This window comes from Glandiceps talaboti, chromosome 5, assembly GCF_964340395.1.
Source record: "Glandiceps talaboti chromosome 5, keGlaTala1.1, whole genome shotgun sequence".
In the NCBI taxonomy this organism is placed as follows: domain Eukaryota; kingdom Metazoa; phylum Hemichordata; class Enteropneusta; family Spengelidae; genus Glandiceps; species Glandiceps talaboti.
Window position 1 is genome coordinate 3,027,822 of NC_135553.1, and position 23,868 is coordinate 3,051,689.

Sequence of the window (23,868 nt, forward strand, 5' to 3'; positions counted from 1 at the left end):
AAAAGAAGTCATTAAAAGTTTCAGCTATGTCACTGCTTTCTGTCAAGAGTACATCAGTATGGTCACAGGCTTTTATTTGTTTTGGGGATGACAAGTTTTTGCTATTTTTGTTTAAAATCTCGTTAATTGTTTTCCAAATTTTGTTTGTGTTTCCTGTATTGGACAGAAACTTAATGTGGTAATAGTGCCTTTTCGCTGATTTGAGAAGTTTTGTCAGTATAGTATAGTATAGTATAGTATAGTATAGTATAGTATAGTATAGTATAGTATAGTATAGTATAGTATAGTATAGTATAGTATAGTATAGTATAGTATAGTATAGTATAGTCTGCCGACAGCGTTTATAATTAACTGACCTTCGAAATGACCTTTCCTTTACAACAGTCACCTGACTTGTTCTAACACGTGACACGGAAGTAAAAGTCTGATTAAGTCAGCGCTATCTTGAGCTAGTACTAGCTACTGCGCTACTACTACTACTACTAGGGGCTTCCGTGACACTTGACTGCTGACTTGGCATCGACTTTCCAGCATTATCCCTTCTCACATAGTTCGGCGTTTTAAAATGCTTCGTATAATTGCCTTTGGAACTTTACTTTCCGTCGTGTTAGGGAGAGGTAAGTACGCTTTTCGAGGGATTTGATGTTTAAAGTAGCTCGTGTCATGACCAGACATCGGTATGAATGTGTAACACCAAATTTGACGATGTGTTACTTGCAATATCAACACCTAGTCGTATTGTCCATTTTTATGAATCAACATACATACAGTACATGTTTGCATATCGTGTGACATATGACAATATCGGGCGATAACCTCGTCCCCAATGTGCCCTCACAAACACTTAAACCAAACCAAAATGACACTGAGTCGGTGCACTCAGTATGTACTCAGTATTCTAGTATTGCATTATACGATCACATTGTGATAACACACAAGTAAAATTTCCATCGATTTTGCCAGAACTATATTTCGCCAAGTTTATCCAACATATTACTAGAACACTACGATAGTACAGTCAAGGTCATACTATGTCAAAAGTTGCACACTATGTAGATATGAAGACTTTGGTCAGTCAGTATACTGTTTACTCTAGACTATTTTCATGACCTCGACTGTCTGATAAGCAACATAAACAAAACATTTCAGCTCAATACTATGAGACTGACATTGAAAAATCGATTAGATGTTTTAGATTCAACGAACCTTATCTGACAGATAGGGGTCATATCCAGCCATAAGGACAATCATGTACATAATTTTTTATAATGTATATATATTTATATTTATTTATTAACTTAGGACCATGGACTAGATTAGTCCCCATCGGACTATATCCATGGTCCACACCAGGAATACTTTGCTCTTCTTTCTTTGTTTTCTTTTAGTAGTAGTGTAATTATTAGCTGGAAGTAATATTGTCAGAACTTTTAGCTTATTGACTCATTTGCTTTTCCTGCTCCTTTTTCTTTTCTGTTATATACCATTTTGTACAATTTCTGGTGAAATAAAAAATACAATAATAAAGCAACTGAAACATTGTATAAAGCACGACAGCCAGAAATGTGAATACTTAATTATACAGTATAAAGAAAACAAGGTATTGACATTATTCGAACCATGATTTCTCTATTATACAGTATAACCTTGCTGAAAAATTTCAAAGATACGTTCATTTTGTATCATATTCCTGCTCTTTATTTCTGTATGACAATGGAACAATGCAAATTTTAGACGGAAGAATAATGTAAACACGGCAGCTGGTATATATATATATATATATTTGGTCATCCATTGTGACGTATCGAAAGTGGCAACAAACAAATAACCTAAGATTTATTATAGAATGAAACCATTCAGTTTACGCTACGTCAGAATCATGTGAACAGTGACGTCACTTACTTAGAATTTTAGAATGTGCAAAACAGGTACTTCTAACATGTTGAAGACGAATCTCAATGATAACATTTGAATTGCATGATGGGTGTAGTGATGAATACATGTATATTTGACAAGGAAATGGTCGGAATTTATGTTGAGTGTATGTGACTATCGTGCTAATGTTGCTGTCAACACAGTTTATGGATGAGTACATGTATCTAAATTACATGTATTTTGTAGATGTTTAACTATGTTTGGAACTTGGCCAATATTATATTGTTGAGTGGTGCCAGTACAACCTCTTCGTATATGTATTAGGACAAGCCATACCGACCACAAGTATCCTAACATTTTCCGCTGCAGAGTATTTTTACTTCTTAATTTTTCCAGACTTTTATTTCATGATAATGTTACAACGCTGAATTTGGTAGCTGCAACGTTGACCCGTATTCAGCGGTAAACTTTGGACTCGCCCGGATAGCAATCTGAGAGGTACCGATTTCACGAAACAGTGCTCTGTAAAAAGAAGAAACTCACAAGGACACAAATATTACTTTTGTGTTGAATGACTTATACGATTTGCAGCATAGGGAGCTATTCGCCTCAGTTCCAGTCAATTACAGTTAATTGTCAAAGTTCTTTCAAGTAATTTCAGCTCAGCTCACAATTTCTCAAGAACCCGCTGGTATCGCTCTTCACTTCAGTCGCCAACTGACTTAGTCTCCGGAATAGCGAATTCCACAGCTACTTCAAACGCATACGTCATCAACATTTTTATTTAAAACATCGTTCATTCCGTATTACAAATATGGTTAACAAACAAATTGTTTACAACAAAAGATTCTCTCTTAACCTTATTTAGTAAATGTTTATTAATATAATTAATTCAATTCAGCAATAGCCAGTTTATTGACCCGTGCTAAATAATTCTAGCTAGACAGCTGTTGATTCAATTGGGACACAATTTATCACTCTAAGATGACATGTGACCTCTACTCATTAGGATAGAATAACATTACTTGACCCGGCTCTGTCTCATTAATCAATGTGACCTTATCACTTGTGTCTTTTGTCAACAGAGGAATTATCAAATCTTAAATGTTTATTTTGTGACTCGTAACACCATTCCCCCCGTCAAAATATGTTTTGTCCCCAAAACACGTAACCAGCCTAATTGTAAGAGAAGCTAATTTAGGTTACAAAATATTGGGAAAAGCGAAAGTGATGGTACCAAAAGATGAAGGTCACATACTGTCAAAGAGATTATTGAGGACAGACGAGCCCGTATAGTTTATATCATACATCAAGTCAAGTAAAGTTTGATAAATATAAAGTAAAGAAGGAATTTTTTTTTTTTTTTTTTTTTTTTTTAAGGTAAAAACCTGATAATCCGTAAAAATTTGGAAAGTCGGAAATGTGAAGATAGCTTAAATGCCAAAGAAATGGTAAAAGGGTTTGTTGAGATGTCGTGAGACAAAGGTTTTGTAATATCGATCAAAATTTGTTCACAAAATTCACTTATTTAGCTTAATTAACTTAATTATCTTAAATAATTCTTAATTATAAAAGGCAAAAAGAGTTGCAAAATTGTTCTTAATTGAAAATTTAAATCGTCAAAATGTTTCATGTGAACTTGTAAAAGTTCAAAACTGTCCGAGAGTCTAAGAGTTCAAATTCATTTCAACAATTAGAGTTGAAAATGTTAAGAGTTCAAAAGTTTGTGTCTTCATATAATAATATTGAGGAACCGAAAAGAAACGTCAATATGATGACGTGAAAGTTGAAAGTAGCTCAACAACTTTGTTCCTTAAAGACATTTAAAAGTTAAAGTATTGAGATCACAACTGTCTCTCAATTTTCAGTGTGAAAGTTATCTCAATGTTCAGAGACTAAAAGTCCTTAATTAAATCTAATTAGACGTCAAAATAAAATAGGTACCATTAAAACAATTAATTGTTCATTAAATTTGATAACTGTTAACCATCAAAATTCCAGCGATTGCTCCTTAAATTGTAAACCATGTCAAGTTCAAGGGGTCACATTTCGGAATAGAGTTTTGAGGTTGAAGTGGAGTCGCAGTTGCACTAGTCTGTCGGCTAATGTCGTTACCGTTGCTAGCGTGGATGTCTGTCGTCACACCACTTAATCTACTGTTTACGAGTCTAGCATCTTCATGAATGAAGGGGCCCTGTAAAGGGTTGTCATGAATTGTGCAACTAGGCAAAGAGGTCATGTCCTTACTAGAATCACACAGAGGATGATCTGAAATAGTAGGCAATATCGGGATGACATGCATTTCATGATCAATTGGACTGGCCTCAGAAGCCGTTGTCTTAACCATCAGTTTGTGCCAATATTGTTTAATGGCACGTAGGCAGCACTTATAAGTAATCATAAACATGATACAGAGAGCAAAAATACATATTGCCTCAACAATATATTTAATATAATCGGTGTTATGTGGAGGTTCAAATGGTTTTGCAGGGGATGGGCTTGTAGATATGAACCAAGAAATTTCCTGCGCTTCAACTCTTTTGGCCAATAAGATTTGCAACGCTATACTAAAATTTCTCATTTTCCACATCAGATACATGGACAATGCCAAGTTAACACACGATAATGCTAGGGTCACCCAAACTGAATTCGGAAACATTGTAAATACTGATGGATCATCATTAAAGTTTATGTTCTCCTGCCGAAATTGATCCATAGGAGTAAGAAAGACTTTGGAATTATCACGAAGCATAGTGGCAGCACGATTCAAATCAATTTTGATATCGTTTTCTGTGCTTAAAGTTTGTTTCCACTCAGTCTCTAATATTTGTACATCTGGCAATTGAACTGATCTAGGATTGTCGCTTAAGGTAGATAATTTCAAAGTAGGAAGGGCTGTACTATATAAAGACATAAGAACCGGAATATTCAAAGTATGACTATATACGATATCATGATCTTGTTGGCAACTATTTCCCAAGGTATCTATGTAGTATTTTTTTGAGAATAGTAAACAACCGCAAGGTATCGTGATCACACAAAAATGACACTTTTCAATTTTCTGCAATATTGCATCATTACAAGAAAGATGCCAATCTGATGAATAACCCTGAATTAATACTTGCGAATTTCGCAGCACCTGGGCTCTTTGAATGCCTGTGTGACGAACAATTATTTGAGGATTACACCATTTCAAGACTTTAGAATGTTGATTCAATAATACTGCACGAGCACATGATGGTAAGTCTGGTTTCAAAATCGTGAGTGGTTGACAAATAAGAATGGATAAACCTTGACATGTTTGAAATTCAGCTGTTGACATTTCTAGAAAATAATCTCCATTTCGCTGTATTGCAAAATAATTTGGCAAGTTATTTAAGACAGTAACAGATTGTGAAATCGCAGTTCCGTTTGTATTTTGTGCTACTGATGGAAAGGAAGGAATTGGCAAATGAATTACCTTAAATACATCGAAAATCAATGAATGACGACATAAAGGTACTGGAATATTGATGTAAATATTGTGGCCGTTTCTATAAAAAGTAGCTCCTTTTTGACGGTGATAATATGATGCGGTTTCGTGACACAAATGATATTGTGAATATTTTTTCTGAAAGTTGTCTTGTAACTTTTGCAGTGAATTTTCTAAAAGTTTGGAAGAGACAAATTCTGGTGGTAAATAGCCTTCCAGCAAGGTTTGCATACCAATTAAACGTTCTGTAGCCTTGGCTATTAAAACATCCAATGTACGTGATCTATCATCCAGAGCATTTAAAAGTAACATATAACGATGAAATTGATCATTTGAAAGATGATAACTATGGTCCTGTCGCTGTGTTTGTAATCGGAGTCGTTCAATGTCTGCTACTGCAAGAGTCAATTGTTCTACCGTTGAAAAAGTGTTATTGACAGAAGACCACAAATTGTCAATTCGTCGATTTGTAATCTTGAGTACGGAACTCAGGTCAGCACTAAAATGACGTAATCCTGTACGTTGATTTGCTAGTTCTTGTTCAACTGATGAAATATGACGTGCTAAAATCGAGACATCTTTCGTTGTTGCTGTTCCAAATAGAGTTTTAGAAATTTGCCCAATTATTGGCAAAATTGACCTGGTCTTTCGTTCTGAATTATAACCATTATCAAATCCCTTATTTCCATACTTGAATGATGAAAGTCGATCTAGTTCATTTAAGTAATGACGTAACTCTTTCAGCTTGTACTTTATACGATAGTTTAACGTCTTGATGGAAGCAGAGAATTCATCACACATAGCATCAGTAATATTTAAAAGACACACCTGTTTATGCTGAAATGTTGATGTAACTTTCACAATCTCGTGTATATCCAGCCATGGAACCGCTATAGTGAGTGACCAACTGCTAGCAGAAGCTTCAATGACTGCTACCTTTTCGAAAATCACACCATAGTTTAGACGTTGTACATCATCTGTGGCCATGAAGTCATAATCCGAGTCACTTTTTGCATATAATAATGGAAAAAGCATGACATAGAAGAAGACTGTTGCCTTTAGCATTGTAAACAGAAATGTTCTCCGGTCCATGGTGATCGATGAAGTGAGCTAATCAATGTTATCATTTAATGATGTGACCACGTAAGATATTTAAGAAATATTTACTTGTGTGATTTTGAAAGCGAGGCTGAGGATAGTCAGAAGTTATTTTACCATATAAGGTCAGAGCATGACGGATATGGAGATAACAATCTATGTGAGGTATACGAAGAATTTGAGAGATGTTCGAAATTCTAGTCAATAGTGTTTATTGTCCTTTGTGAGGAAATAAATATGTGTCATCAATTGGTGGAAATAAATATGCGTTATAATATGGTGTAACATATATGTTTTCCAAAGATGTTAAATTTAAGCAATCACAATTTTCACCATGATCTTCAGAATTTTCATATTCAGTGAATCTGCCACATTGGCTATTGTAGAACTTATAAGTGTAACGATGTGGTTCATCCGGATTTGTAGGAAAAGTTGTAGCGGTAAAAATATCATGTGAATCTAATATGGCTTGTTGGATTCTTTTGGGGAGAGGTAATTGTGATACAAGACGGCCGGCGTCACGTTTTGATTGTGACAATTTGATGGTACCTCCATAAAACTTTGGATTTCTTCCTAAAGAAATACAGTCTCTTATCTTAAAGACACATAAAGCAAACAAGTCATCTGGTTGGTTAAAATATGGAATTAGGGGTTCAAAATATGATTGTAATGATTCAGCTTTAAGCATAGAATTGAAAAGAGCCTGTGATAATTTTGTGCGCGCCTGCACACACGACATGACATATATTAATACTTCATGTGCTTTACGGAATTTTTCATCATGATTTCCAAAAGTACCTAAACTTCGATAATTATAGCACATGAATAATGCATAACAAAGCACGTCAATTCTCAGCGAATGCCAAGGAGTATTATATTTTGAAAAATAGGCTAAGATAACCTTCAAACTATTTAGCTTGGAGTGCTCTATAGCCGTGGCGGTGACATATGTCTTCCAATGAAGATAAGGATTTGAAGGGAAATGTAAATTATAATTTTTTAAAGCATATTCGACTAAATTTGCGTGGTCATTGATAATACCTTGATATGTTACTTTATCCATATTATAAAGATACTTAATATTCCGTGGGCTGATTTCAACACTATCCTCGAAAATGGGTGTGTAGTCTTCATTTGCAGGAGTTGCAGCTATACGTTGTAAACGTAAGAATTCTAAATCAGCTGGGTCGCAATGTTGACGTAAAGCTTCATAAAATGAATCCTCTCGTAGAAGACAATTACAATCCAGAGCTTCCATTGCCCATATTCCGTGTTCCTCGTTAAGCCAAATAGTCATTTTGAAACCTCAGTATATTTAAACAGGAAGTGTTCATTCAAAGTAATGTTATCGAAATGGAAGTGCATTGCAAGTTGGAACACCAGTGACATGTATAAAATATTTACCGTACATTAGTCAAAAGTTTGTAGCCCAATATGGTAATGAAATGTGACATTGTTTTGTGACACCAGTGACAAATGAGAAAGTACAATTGGAGGACCTATTTCTTGTGATTAAAACTAGTTGTTTTTTGAGTGGTCACTTAAGAAGTACCCTTGTGGCCCCTAACACACATCGTCTGGCCAGACTGTTCAATTATTCACACAATCACAGCTGTATTTATATCTAATTCCTTATTAGGTATAACCTGCAGAATCAATCATGAGGGTTTTCTAAATGACCACTCTTAAACATGAACTTTAAATAATGTGATTGACTCATACGGTAAACATTTTTTGATATTTGATGACCAAATATAAGAAATTTATACATGCTATATGGTAATATTTGTTGTAAAGGATTGCAGTGATCAAACAGGTGGTTTACTGTGTCATTGTCTTTGAGTGACCTTAAGTGTATACTTAAAGATGACGTTTATAAGTTCGTGAACCTGATATAAAAACAGGATGGTCCTTGAGAATGTTTAGTGCTAATTGATTCAAGTTTTCAACAGGTTCCCAACTATTAAACTCTGATGAATAACCTTCCCATTTAATTAAATACTGTAGTTTACCATTTTTGTACCTACCACGGATGATTTTTTGAACGTTATAAAATGTTTGATCATTTTCAGCGGTTAATGTATTTGTAATTGCATCAGAACTGTCATCAGTCTGATTTTGGTGGGTATACCGTTTTTCCCGTCTTAACTCAGCTCTATTGCGGATATTTTTTCTCCACGATTGTCCTCTAGGACTGTTGGTGTGTTGATTTGAAGTTGTTTCCGAACACGAATAATATTCAGTTTCTGAGTTCATGTGGTAGTCCGTCATAGTTGTTTGTCTTCTATTATTTTTATCAGTGTTTGATGTGATATTATTGTTGTTAGTGGCAGAGTTGCTATTATCCCTGAGAGGAGCTTCGCTGGCTGTTAATGTAGTTGTATTATTGTTGTCACTTAGGAATTGTGGAGGTCTTAAGCGTGCATGCTTTAAACGATTTGCATGGATTAGCTTAGGATATTTCTTATCACCTGTTATGTATTCCAACTTGAAATTTACTGGTGAAACTTGTTCGATTATTCGAAATGGCCCACGAAAAGGGTGGTGAAATTTAGGTGTTCGACCCAATTTGACTGCTGGGTGATGTAGATATACGACATCACCCACCTTGAATCTGTGATCATGTGCTTTTTTTGCATCAAAATATGTTTTCATTTTGTGTTGAGCTTTCTGGATATTTTGTTTTGCGAGTGATATTGCAAGATTTCTAGCATGAGCTAATTCATCTAAATGATACTGAATATTGCGTGATTTACCCAATCTTGGCAAAATTTCAGCATCAACTGGTAATCGTGGTTCCGTGCCAAATAGGGCACAGAATGGTGTGATTCCAGTTGCTTCATGGGGGGTTGCCCTATATGCAAATAGAACAGATTGGAGAAATGTGTCCCAGTCTGAACTTTGACAGTTTACATATATGCTAAGCATATTTATTATTGATTTGTTTAAGCATTCAACACTTCCGTTCGTACTTGGCATATAAGGTGAGCTGCGTTGCTTAATAACATCAAAATATCGACATAATTCCGTTACAATTTGAGACATAAAGGAAGAACCTTGGTCTGACAACAATGAATTTGGAAATCCAAATTGACAGAAGATGTGTTCGAACAATATTCGAGAAACTGTTTCGGCTTTGCAATTTGCTGTTGGGAAAGCCCAACAAAATTTGGTAAGGTATTCTGTGATTACCAAAATATAACTATTTCCAGATTTTGTAGTGGGCAACTTTCCCACAAAATCAATTCCTATCTTATCAAATAAACCATTTACTGGTATAGGAAGTAATTTTTGACGATATCGAATACCTCGTTTCCGTGAGTGACAGAAGACACAGGATGCCACGTAAACTGTCACGTCTTTGATTAAGGTGTCCCAATAATAACGTAATCTGATAGCCTGTAACGTTCGTGAGGTACCCAAGTGTCCTGCTGTGACGTCATCATGAACCCTCCTTAATATGTATAGTTGTAAGGATTTCGGAATTACTAACTGTCGAATACAGTTATGAGCTTTAGCTGACTTACCTGTAGGGGACCAGTAATGATATAATATACCATTCAAAATGGTAAAATTGTCACTGCTTTGTATTATCTTCTGTGCATGCTTCGAGTCTGAAGGTAACTCGCCATCATTGGTTAAATAATTAATCATTGGTAATAAGTGTTTGTCCTGACGTTGTAAATTGTAGAGTTTATTAATGCCAGTATGTGTATTATCAATCTCACTATGATCGGTTAGTGTGTCATTGGAGTCGATTGATTGAGTGGATGCATTACACAGCTGGTCAGTCATGATATCAGTTTCAGACGAGTCGTATAGATGTCTGATGTCTGTAAGGATATCTTCTTGCGTGTTGAGTTGTAAATTGGCTATCTCTGGAATGTTAGAAATTTCATTCATTGTTAGCTGTGACTGATTGTGTGTATAATTTATGTCATCAGAATTAGTATTGTCGGTGTCTGTCGGTGTAATTTCGGAGTTTTGATATTTTTCAGGTGGATATTCGCGGCGCGACAAACTGTCCGCATGTGGAATTTTTGCTCCAGGTCTGAAAAGAATGTCGTAATTGTAACCTTGTACTTTGAGTACCCACCTGGCTAGCCTGCCGCTTGGAGTTTTCATTTTGAATAGGTAGATCAAATTTGCATGATCTGTAATGATTGTGAATTTGTTTCCTCTCAAGTAAATATCACATTGTGTTAATGCATGTATTACCGCGAGACCTTCACGTTCTGTACAGGTGTAATTTCGTTGTGCTGGATTTAGAGTACGACCACCATAAGAAATGACTCTTTCTATGCCATCTTGAACTTGGGCTAAAATGAATCCTACACTGTATGCTGACGCGTCCGTATATAATAGAAATTCCTCATTAAAACGTGGGAACGCCAATATTGGTTTTGATGTCAACGCCTTTTTTAACGTATCAAAAGCCTGTTGACAGTCATTAGTCCATATGAATTTTGCACTCTTTGCAAGCAATTTGTGTAGAGGATTTGCTATTTTTGAATAGTTATGAATAAATCGTCTGTAATATCCTGCGCAACCTAAGAACGATTGAAGTTGTGATACTTTCGTTGGTACGGGAAATTTTAATATTGCGTCGACCTTTTTTGGGTCAGTTGAGATGCCATTTTCGTTCAAGATATGACCTAGGAATTTAACTTCCCTTTTTCCAAATATACATTTTCGCGGGCTTAATTTCAAATTTGCATTTATTAACCTACCTAGAACAATGTCAAGGTTTTGAAGGTGTTGTCGAAACGTTGTTGCAAATATTAATATATCGTCCACGTAACAAATACATATTTTATATTGTAATTGATTTAAAATAAATTCTATACTGCGTTGAAAGCTACTACTTGAGTTACGTAATCCTTGTGGAAGTGTCTTGAACTCAAACTTTCCATCATGAGTAACAAATGCCGTCTTATGTGAATCTTTTTCATCAAGGGCAATTTGCCAAAATCCACTAGTCATATCAAGTGTAGAAAAATATTTGGGACTTTGGGCCCCGATCATTTCTAAACTATCTGAAATATTTGGGAGCGGATGATTGTAAATTATTGTCACCTTATTTAATTCACGATAGTCAATCACAAGACGCCATGAGCCTGAAGGTTTTTTGACCAAAAGTACAGGTGCACTAAATGGGGATTTGCTACGTCGAATTATATTTTGTCTTAAAAGGTCATTTGTTTGTCTCGAAATTTCCTCACGCTTGTCAGGGGATACTCTATAGGGTGCCTTTGGTTTCACTTTGGCATTAGGTTCTAAATCAATAGTATGTTTAATAATATCACAATAACCCAAAGTATTTGAATTATCTACGAATGCTCGCCTATTCCTCCATAGTACTTCTTGTAAGTCATTAATTTGGCTATTTGTCAAGTTAGAGCATTGCCCAGTGAAGTCAAATAATGAATGAAATTCTTCCCGTTCTAAAGAGGGATTTGTCTGAGAAGGGTGTGTCTTATTATTTAAATATGTGTCCGTCATGTCAAAGTCATGTAAAGTGGTTCCGTCTGGGAGTGGTCTGAAAGTGCCCAATCGAATATGCCTACCTAATATGGCCTCATTGTTAGATGTGTTGATCAACCTGATTGGAACTGAACCCTCATAAGTAGATGCTAATACTCGTGCAACTTGAATGCCTAAGTAATGTAGTGACGTCATGTTGGTAGTGGTTCCTATTAGTCCATTCGGAAATGAGCCCCTTAGCTTAGCCGAAATTATGCATTCACACCTAGGGGGTATGACATATTTTTTAGCTGGTCTCAAGACTGCATTGGCATGGATGAATAATTTCTTGTGTGCAAAATCAATTATTGCTTTGTGCTGCTCTAAAAATTCCATTCCTAAGATCAAATCTCTATCTATGTCCTTAACCAAATGCACTGGAACATTGATTAGTTGATTTTCAATACGTATGGGAATTTTTACATAGCCTTGAATAGGAATCTGCTGATTGTTTGGTAATTCTATACATTTGTATTTAGGTCTTTTAATTTTGAACTTTTTTAGCTGTGGAATTTTTTTAAATAGTTTTGTGGAAACTACGTTTATTGTAGCTCCAGAGTCGATCAAAGCCGAAATTGCAGTATTGAAAATTTTAATAGTGATCAAATTGTTAGATTGTACCTTTAAATCAGCAGATTTTACAGAATTTAATTTGGGCGTGTGAGACATATTAGGCTCTTTGGATTTGATATTTCTCACACTCCTTAATCGTTTTTTGAATAAAAACGACTATAGGTAGGTCTTGGACAATTTCTAGCTATGTGACCTATTTGACCACATGAATAACAACCTCTGTTATTTCTTTCTGGGCAGGATGGGGCCATATGACCTGAACGATTACAATTTCTACATATTTGTCTGCCAGACATAATTTCTCTTCCGCCATATCTTGGGCGATTTTTATCAAAATTATTTTGACGGTCATACATAGGCCTGTTTGTATTGAAATTTGGCCGGCCTACTGCAAAATAATTGCCCTGATTTTGACGAAATTGAAGATTTCTTTGTGTCTGAGGGTAATATCCCGCCCGATTGTCAGAAAATGTTTGAGACTGTACCTGTTGTTGCAATTCTTCATTTCGACGAGTGAGCAATTCATTTTTTTGTCGTAATTGTGTAGTGAGCTCCACCATGTCGTCATGCAATTCTTGATCAATCCTGTTCTTGGGCAACTTCAATGTTGTGTTTCTGGATGTCAGCTGGCTGTCGTGGTTTGGTAGTTGAGATATGATTTCTGCTGTCTTGGCTGCTGAAAACGCATTTTCAAAGTCATTTGGTTCCCGGGATAAAGTTGCTATCTTGATTTCATGACGCAAACCCTGTAAAAATAAACTTAAAATTTCTGGGGCCGTGCGCATTGCTTTAGCACATTTTTCCCGTAATCGGCTGGAATAGTCATCCACAGATTCATTTTGTCGTTGTTTTATCAAACTTAATTGCTGATCAACGAGCCATCTTGGTTGAATACGATGAAATCTTGCAATAAATAAAGGCCGCAATTCATTCCAATTTTGTGCCTGATTTTCGTCCAAGTCTACATACCATCTTTCAGCAACATCTCTTATCAATAATATAAAGTATTGAACTTTTTGATCGTCATTTAAGTTCTTTAATACAGCAAATGCATCAAATTTATTCAACCATCGTTCTGGTGATTCATCTTCTTTGCCATAATAGTAAGGCGGTTTCTCATCACTTATCTGGACTCTTCCTATTCTGTTATTCACATCTTGTATTAGATTTTGAATGTTATGAATAGGGTCAGCTTGATTATTTTGTTCCAAATTTTGTGCAATTGGAATATTTGGTTGTAGGTTGTGATCAATTGGTACAATTGGTATTATGTCTTGATCAATCTGTAAATTGTTCTCCAAGTTTGCCATTTGTGCAAGAGGAATTTGTGGTATGTCTGGCTGTCTCAGTATACGGCCCGATCGTAGTAGCATATAATGTCTTATAAAGTACTTACGTTTTGCGATTGTACTTTTTTACCTGTTGATTCTTTGAATAGCACTGTCCAGCCCGGATTTTACACCAGTGTTACAACGCTGAATTTGGTAGCTGCAACGTTGACCCGTATTCAGCGGTAAACTTTGGACTCGCCCGGATAGCAATCTGAGAGGTACCGATTTCACGAAACAGTGCTCTGTAAAAAGAAGAAACTCACAAGGACACAAATATTACTTTTGTGTTGAATGACTTATACGATTTGCAGCATAGGGAGCTATTCGCCTCAGTTCCAGTCAATTACAGTTAATTGTCAAAGTTCTTTCAAGTAATTTCAGCTCAGCTCACAATTTCTCAAGAACCCGCTGGTATCGCTCTTCACTTCAGTCGCCAACTGACTTAGTCTCCGGAATAGCGAATTCCACAGCTACTTCAAACGCATACGTCATCAACATTTTTATTTAAAACATCGTTCATTCCGTATTACAAATATGGTTAACAAACAAATTGTTTACAACAAAAGATTCTCTCTTAACCTTATTTAGTAAATGTTTATTAATATAATTAATTCAATTCAGCAATAGCCAGTTTATTGACCCGTGCTAAATAATTCTAGCTAGACAGCTGTTGATTCAATTGGGACACAATTTATCACTCTAAGATGACATGTGACCTCTACTCATTAGGATAGAATAACATTACTTGACCCGGCTCTGTCTCATTAATCAATGTGACCTTATCACTTGTGTCTTTTGTCAACAGAGGAATTATCAAATCTTAAATGTTTATTTTGTGACTCGTAACAATAACAGAGAAGAAATTGAACAAAAAAAGTAGATCTACACATAGTCAGAAGTGAAAGTTTCTGGCTGGTTTAGATTTTGGGGAGACATGTGTTTGTTTCTTTGGTGAGCTGAATGATGGTAATTTGTTTCTCGTATCCAAATCAAGGGTAGTAACAATTCATGTATGTATATGAAGGACATTCCATTCGTTTCACGGCCGATATAAAACATCAATATTGATATTTTTCGTCAAAGAAAGGTTTTCTTTCCGATCAAAAATTAGTGCAGCAGCAACTCTGTTTGGTTGATTGTGTGTTTGATTGGTTGGTCATTTATTGGGATTTCAATGCCACAAAATCACATGGAAGCCTTTTTCTAATCGATCTCACTCAAAGGCAAGTTGGGTCAGTTTATTTTCTATGTCATGAACCAAATGAGTGGGTGAAAATAAAAAGAAGCAACTAACACTATCAAATATACTCTGCAGAATATATATACAATACGGTGATATTGTTGGGTGTCGTAGAGTTGAACGGTATAAGTATAGATAGTTCTAACGTTGCACTCTAGCACTCACACTCTCATACTCTCGTACGGGATCGTTCAGGTCCAAGTCGGGAATTAGTCACGACACAGAAGAGATTTCGGTTTGCCAGAATCACCTACCCGAGAGCTCGTCTCGTCTCGTCTCGTGTCAATCTGGATGTTTAATTCTCATCTTAAGTATACTTCGAATACAATGGAATTTACACAACGACTAAATATAGCAAATCACACCATAAGATCATGGCATCATAAAACTTATTATGTACTTTTCACTAACCAATCATGTGAATTTCAGTTACATCATGTTTGCCCAGATTCGTCATCGCCAGTCTATTTCTGACCTATGGCCTACAATGCCGAAAAGTAGAATTTATTCCCATAATTCCGAAATACGATATTTTGGATCGTAACAATATGACAAACATAACACGACCACACACTAGATAAATTATGTATTGTGTATCCGTCTTTCAGCTCCTGTGTACCACTTAGAATCTAAATCGGCCATACCCAATGAATATATCGTCGTGTTCTACAGCAATACAACAAGTGATGTTGGTAAGACATTTAACAATTAACATTTAACGGTTGAGTTCTGTCACTAGTATCTTAGTGTTCACTGGTGCTGTTTACTGCAACGATACAGAAACCACTGGGAAACTACACATGCTACACTTTAAGATAGCAAGATTGAATAAATACAGTTTCTTGCCACATTTTGTCTAAACGAAATGAACTCGCTTGCCAACACGCAGACACCAAATGCAGATATTAAAACGTTGACGCCTGCATTTCAGCATCTGGCTGCAGAACGGTTAAATGGTTTATTTCAAAGAAATTTCAATCTTGCCTATTAGTGTAGAATGTGCAGTTTCTTAGTGGTTTCTGCATTGTTGTAGCAAACAGAGCCAGTGAACAGTCACCAGTCACCTGAAACAAGTGTTACTATCATCATACTTCACGTTTCTTTGACACTATGGTGATGACGACTGGGGTCTAGAATCGCTTTTCCGTCTCAAATATTGTCATGATTTTATATCAAGACATAATGGTGTATGCCACCCCACTTAATTACGACAGGGCAACTACATACACAGGGAAGCAGTTACAGCCTCATCGTCGTCATGGTAACTACAGGGAAGCAGTCACAGCCTCATAGTCGTAAAACGCTGTTTACGGTTGTGTTTTACCGACATTACCTCGTCATAGCATTAGTGTGTAGATGACGAAATGATTTAGATTCGTGAAATATTGTATTTGAATGATTGTTCTTTTCCTTTCACTTTCTGTGTACGTGTAGTTGGCAAACACATGAAGCAAGTTCAATCTATAATATTGGAAAGAGCTGGTAAAGTGTTACATGAATTTGGTATGCGGCACTTCAAAGGATACGGATTCCGAGGACCAAAAAGGTAACATAATTCAGAATCGAAGTAAACAATTAAATTTGCATGAATGTCGTTTGACACCAGAGCATGTACAGCGCCACCTACCGCCGACATGAACGTTTCAGTAATTCATTGTAAAGCGTACATATTAACGAAGTCAGCTTTCATCTCATCAATTTGCTTTTCTTACAGCATCATTGAGAAAATACGGCATTTGGAAGAGGTGGAGTACATAGAGGCCAATCAGGTATGATGACGTCAGAATTATGCGAGATTTCTTCGTACTAGAAATATTATCTTTCATTCTTTAGACTTTGAAAGTACAAGTTTAGGGAATTGATTCCCTGCATTATCAGAAGATTCTACGAATATATTTTTTTTTCTGTTAATTATGCATTTTCAACTTTATATATAATTATTTGCTCGCCGGGAATCACTTTCTACTATTGTCTTACCCAACATAAATATTTCAATAAATGTAATTATGGTTTGCGACTAATGACAAACTGTAGAAGAACTTCCTAAACAAGAAACCTTCTTCAGTCAAAAGCGAGTGCTGGTCCAGCCCTTTGTTGATGTTGATTGAGTTAGTGATTGTCATAATTGACATTCATATTTAGACCATGGCATAGAAATTGCGAGAAGTAAAGTAACCTTCATGATTCATTTCCAAACCAATAAACTCTGTTTTATGTTGGCAGATTGTCAAAGCTATCCAGAACAGTTGCATAGACCAGCAAGGAGCAGAATGGGTAAAGTCATTTATTCTATGGATACTGTATGTCATGAGTAGCACTCAGTGTCAAAATAAAATACAGACGGTCACGTACTTGTTGTGTGCTGCTAGTCCCACGTATTCACTGAACACGTGCACTTAATGCGGCTATTGAGGTAGTAATGTTGGGGTTTCAATACCAAGTGTAAACCAAGTTTCATGTTGTGTGTAAACTGCAGTTTTCATTTGCATGCTGTCGTGCTATTACAGATCAGTGTAAGTACTCAAATTACCATATTCCACGAGCGTCAATCGACTCTCCTTCCCGTCCATGGAGTTGCAGAACCCCCCCCCCCCATCACAAATGATTGACATGTACATACGCCTAGTACACGCACACGCACACGCACACACACACACGCACACACGTATGCTAAGGTTGATCGAAACTGTATTGACCCAAAATTTTTTCTCCTTTGCAGGGTTTGGTTCGAACAACTGAGCGTGATTTGGATCTTGATGGTATATATTCATATGATGGTGAGAAAGATACAATAGATAAGTGGTTTTTTTTCGGGGGGGGGGGGGTTAGTATGGAATAAGGTTGGATCCTAACTCAGATTTGAGATGTATCATATTATATGATAGTTTCTTTCCTAGTTTCATTGTACCGTGTTTCATTACCCTGATATGCTATGCAGAAAGCAAGACAATACATTTTAATTGAAGTTTCTTCCGTAACGGTTACAGATAATGCGTCCGGTCGAGATGTGGTCGCCTACGTCCTCGATACGTAAGTTACACCATTTTATATTGAAAGGAAGGCTGGGTCAACACTTTTGTATGGAGAGGCTAACTCCCCCCCCCCCACACACACACACTGTTACCCTCTTTGTATGGAGAGGCTAAACCCCCCACACACACACTGTTACCCTCTTTGTATGGAGAGGCTAACCCCCCCCCCCACACACACACACTGTTACCCTCTTTGTATGGAGAGGCTAACTCCCCCCCCACACACACACACTGTTACCCTCTTTGTTTAAAGATGCTAACCCCCCCCCCACACACACACACTGTTACCCTCTTTGTATGGAGAGGCTAACCCCCCCACCCCACACACACACACAAACTGTTACCCTCTTTGTATGGAGAGGCCACCCCCTACCCACACACACAGACACACTGTTACCCTCTTTGTATAGAGGCTAACTCTCGTCCATTTTACGATTTTCGAAAACTGTGACTGATAATAATATGATGAGTTTACAATGTGACTTTGAGTTAATGTAAAGTAATACATTAAAGTCATGAGATCAATGTTCTTCTTTTTAGGGGAATTTACCTGGAAAATAATGACTTCGGAGGCAGGGCGACATGGGTAAGCATTAGTTTTTTCAATGGCATATTTTCAAGACATTTTCTGATATCTGATAACTGTTCAGATCCTTTGATTGTTTTGTTATGTTATGTGTTTTTTTAAAGTTTTTTTGGAGGAGGTTTGGCTTTTTTTGTTTTGTTTTGTTTTGTTTTGTTTTGTTTTGTTTTGTTTTGTTTTGGGTTTTTTGTTTTGTTTTGTTTTTGTTTTTATTTGGGTGTTATCTAGTATTATGGTGATAGTTCTGTCACATCTTAGCATGTATAGTCTTTGTAGTGCAGATGTTGTGTATCTTTTATTTATATATGTAACGGTCTATAGGATATAAGTTTCGGAACAAAATATATTTTTATTCATATCAGTGAGTTCTCCCGCGAACTGAAATTTATGCTGAGATGTACTGTTTCCCATTCAGCAATATAACCATTATATTTTATCCTTGTCATCAGGGAACCGACACAGTTGACACACCGTCCCCAATGACTGATGAAAATGGTCACGGAACGCACGTCGCAGGTAGGTTGTGTGATTAGAAACTTTGTGAAAATGTTTTCCCATGTGGTCGTTGATGGCGCGTTTCATAACGCCGTACCCGACATTCCATCTGTTTATCAGCAACTCACCGAGTTCTTCCTCTGTATGTCTAACAGGTACTATTGGTGGTACTAAATATGGAATAGCGAAGAATGTTGACCTTGTTGCTGTCAAAGTATTAGATAGGAACGGAGCAGGCTCAACATTGTAAGAATTCAACATTTTTTTGATAGAATTTGAAGTAACTTGAATTGGTTTTATTTACCTCGTCATGACATACGTACCACATGATGGTAACAATTCGATGAACATACACCAAACATCAACGTTTCTCACATTCCAAGGCAATAAATCTTAAGTGATTTTACTAATGCAGGGGTAAGATTACGAGTGAAATGTCTAAGATATTAATCTTTTTACTGTACAGGGGTGTAATTGCTGGAATAGTGTGGGTTGAAGACCATCACACACGGAGAATGACTAGTAATGCCAATGCTAAGGGGTCTGTCGCCAAGTAAGTATAACTCTATGAATACAAGTTGCTTTTGACAACCGCAACCTGGTTTGAGTGTGAATGCGGATGTATATGTGAAAATAAGAGAAATGGGAATGCAGCCGTTACGTATACTGTGTTTTCATAATTACACCCCTATGTAGATGTATATGATATCACATGAATACACACACTAGTCTTCGTGCTTGCTGTTCCAATGGAATAGAGGTAATCTTAGATGCTCTTATCTACTTATTATAAATGTGCACAATGCCAAACCGATGTCCAGTGTTTCTAGAAAACATTAATTCTTTGACATACTTTCTATTATTGAGGGGATATAGCATTATATGGTTGCAGTGCTTTGTTGCTTTGTAATACATAATAGTAACAGTACTGTTGTGTGTCACCTGATAATTTGTATTTCTCTGACTTGACAGTATGTCACTTGGTGGATCCTATTCTCTGACTATGAATGCAGCAGTCAGGAGTGCCATCAACTCTGTAAGTTTATTAACTAGATCAAAATTTATAAGACTAAGGTGAAGATGATTTCGTTCAGATCATCAACGTATTGTGTGTACATGTGTGTGTGAGAGAGAGGGAGGGAGAGAGAGAGAGAGAGAGAGAGAGAGAGAGAGAGAGAGAGAGAGAGAGAGAGAGAGAGAGAGAGAGAGAGAGAGAGAGAGAGAGAGAGAGAGAGAGAGAGAGAGAGAGAGAGAGGGGGGGGGGCGGCCGGCTGAGAGACAGGCAGATTGGTGGGGTTGGGCAATTGAATTGAACTTGAACGATAAAAAGGTATGTGAGTGAGTGAGTGAGTGAGTGAGTGAGTGAGTGAGTGAGTGAGTGAGTGAGTGAGTGAGTGAGTGAGTGAGTGAGTGAGTGAGTGAGTGAGTGAGTGAGTGAGTGAGTGAGCGAGCGAGCGAGCGAGCGAGTGAGTGAGTGAGTGAGTGCAATCACAAACTGATAAAAAGGTATGCACTCAACAGTAACACACTGATGGCTAATCAAACTTTACTTTAATATGATATTTTCTTCATTATTTAGGGCGTTCCCTTTATTGTCGCTGCTGGTAATGGATATGGTGCAGATTCGTGTGGAGATTCTCCTGCAAGTGTCACCACAGCGTAAGATATATAAATTCTTTCCCGGTAGATTATAACACCCTTTCCCTTGTATATCTCGACTTTGATTGAAGTTATCAAGAAAAGGGTCGCTTCTCAACCGAACTCGGAGAGCATTCCCCTATTGTGACAAACTACATTTACCAGCATTACTGACAATCTTACTAAGTACCGCTTCAAACTGTTGGACACTTATCATAAAGACCTCCAGGTTATAACAATAATGATACATTTGAACATTCCTGTACAGCCACAGTTACAACATTTAAGCATAGAGTGGGCCATGATATATACTAATTCTGATTTCCCCCCGTCTTTTACTCAACTTACAGTGTGACTGTTGGATGTTCCACCAACGAAGATGAATTCTGTATTTTCTCTAATGCTGGAGAGTGTGTCGATCTGCTGGCTCCGGTAAGAAACTCATTTGAATTTTTGATATTCAAAATATCATATAGTTCTTCGAACTTATGATATTACAAAACTTGCATGTACAATGTGTGTATTATTATTAATCAATTTTCGACATTTTTTTGACCAAATGTCAGCGTCAAAACGGATTTTTCAAATGAAATACAAGTTCGAATTTGAAACTTTCACGACCGACGGAGAATCAATCACACGATCAATATAACGCCCATAGCACCCAATTTTCATATTTATTATTAATTGATACACACAAGTGCAAATTCGTCATACGTGAACCATTGGCGTATACATATTTCAACCATTATTCTCGACGATCCTCTGAATCTGTTACAGGGAAATGGCATAACATCAGCCTGGATTGGTGGACCATTTGCCGACAACACTATCTCAGGTAAGTCAAAATACTGAGATTAGTTTTTGGCGCCAAAACCAGTTACTACGACGGCAAGCCAGCTATCGTTAGGCTAACACATACACAAACTAGAACTGTTGTTTCAACATATTGATATCAACACCGCAATGGATAATGGTTAATGTAATTACTTGTACAGTTAGTAGGGTGGCGTCTCTGATAACAAGATTTCCATATAGATTTACAATGGTTATAACACACTAGTTTTCCATAAGTGCATGGCCACACATTTAACCTCATTCATATTCTTGATACAGGGTGATCATATCCATATCGCCGTCCTTCTCTCTGGTTATTGTTCGTAAATGGATGTACATGTTCAAATGTACGTATTTCCTTGGAGATGTACACGGAACAGGCTTCATAATTCTTGCATTTTTCTTGCATAATTCTTGTATTTGCGTGTATTGCAGGCATGCACATGCGCGCGCATGTCTGTTCCTTGTTTGCGGCGAGTTTAATTTACCGAATATAACATTCGCACAAGCATGCATGCAAGTGACCAATTGTAAACAGCGGGAACATTTTGAGGTATTTTAAAATCTAGTAAATCCTCAGTAGAAAACAAAAGTATGCCATTTCTAGATCTATTATTATATTCCTAAGTGTGATAATATTATAGTGCAATCTATCTTAGAATTATAATTCGTCCCACCTGTTTAATTTTATACAGGAACTTCCATGTCAAGTCCACACGTGGTAAGTCTATGTTTAATTACTGTATTTTATATCGTTGGTTGGTGGATGGATGATGTAGGTGGGTGGGTAGACGGTTGGTTGGTTGGGTAGGTAGGTGGATGGGTGGGTGAGTGTTTTGGTTGGTTGGATGGATGGTTGAGTGGTCGATGTTGATAGCTAGATAAGATTGCCAAGGAGAGGGTTGACACTTTTAAAATGCTAGTATGATTCTATTCTAGGCTGGTGTTGCAGCTAAGTATATCAGTTCTCTGGATTCTGCTCCAACACCAAGACAGGTACAAGAATGGCTAGGAAACAAGTAAGTATATCATACAATTAAGTGTATGAATTACAGAAAACAGAAATACCGTAACTTTATAAATTCGATGCATGTAGTGATGTTTATGTATGAAATGTGTAACGGTTTGTGAGGTGTTATCGAATTCAACCGGTGACTGTACGGATGGCAAATACAACAAAGTAACACGATGGCAAAAATTAAACGTTATATGCACAATTAATATGTTTCGAAATGAACTATGTCGATCATCTCACCTTTGGGTTGAAATGTATGACCAAGTGAGAATTATTGATTTCACAATTTGATTAATTTGTTTGGTTTATTACGCTATGATTTGGCTTACCCTGACCACCTGCTAGTATCTCGTACTATCACGTGACTAGTCTCAATACTGTATAATATTGATCCATAACATTCATCTAATACCGTTTCTTATTGTACAGTGGCACCAAGGATAAAATTACACTCGTGCCTTCAGGAACTGCAAACAATTTGCTCTTCATGGAATGCATCTAGTCCTGGGACGAGGGTCTTGTGTGAACGAGGATATCCTTGAAGAAGTCGTCATTAACCTAATATCATGAAATTTGATACACTGTTATAGCTAGATATGCGGACATTTATTATCTCACATTTAGCATAATGACTTTTAATCAACAACCAAAGGATATATTCAAGTTGAAAATTAATTGCAAGCTGCATCAACCCGCATTGATTCATTGTTGTAAATAATTTTACTGCTTGCTTACGGGGGGGGGGGGGGGGGGGGGGGGTTAAATTCACATACAAGAACGTTGGTCTCAATGGCATGCGTTACTGTAAATGATTTCAATTTAGAAAACGCGGGATCTTTCGAGTCGTCTGCTTGAACGGATCTTTTCTAAATATTCGAACATTACGTAATCAGAAGGGAATTTCCGAGAATTTGCAAGTACTGTGAAACGGTTAGCTGTTTAATACTGATATGATATTTTTGTATAACGGATATTTTGCAAAATGGGAAACGCAACAAAAGGTTATAGATTGTGAGAAGTTAAGATTTTGTACTTTTATACTGTAATAGTCAAGAGATTTTTTTAAATAGCATGATTGATACAGTTAAATACACGTAATAGAACCATGCAGGCTTACGCCGCCAGCGGCAAGGGCTTATGATGATTTTGTTCAACG

The 23,868-nt window shown here is 36.8% G+C and overlaps 1 protein-coding gene across 1 annotated transcript; it reads left to right on the plus strand.

Annotated features, from left to right (window-relative positions):
- The first annotated feature begins 417 nt into the window (after positions 1-417).
- LOC144435210 (uncharacterized) lies at positions 418-23,452 on the plus strand. The gene is made up of 18 exons (XM_078123790.1): positions 418-617; positions 15,721-15,804; positions 16,547-16,658; positions 16,827-16,881; positions 17,336-17,386; positions 17,832-17,889; positions 18,100-18,142; positions 18,685-18,730; positions 19,177-19,243; positions 19,378-19,468; positions 19,689-19,775; positions 20,195-20,258; positions 20,802-20,881; positions 21,211-21,292; positions 21,641-21,698; positions 22,393-22,418; positions 22,637-22,716; positions 23,142-23,452. Exons 1-18 carry the CDS (start codon positions 566-568, stop codon positions 23,212-23,214), a joined length of 1,209 nt encoding a protein of 402 aa, XP_077979916.1. The 5' UTR covers positions 418-565; the 3' UTR covers positions 23,215-23,452.
- Positions 23,453-23,868: the final 416 nt, after the last annotated feature.

Bases quoted from the DNA above. Each gene is read 5' to 3' on its own strand.
- LOC144435210 (XM_078123790.1), top strand. From the start codon at position 566: ATGCTTCGTATAATTGCCTTTGGAACTTTACTTTCCGTCGTGTTAGGG. The intron at 18,143-18,684 runs GTAAGTTACACC...TCTTCTTTTTAG, and splicing joins GTCGCCTACGTCCTCGATAC to GGGAATTTACCTGGAAAATA. The intron at 20,882-21,210 runs GTAAGATATATA...CTCAACTTACAG, and splicing joins CCTGCAAGTGTCACCACAGC to TGTGACTGTTGGATGTTCCA.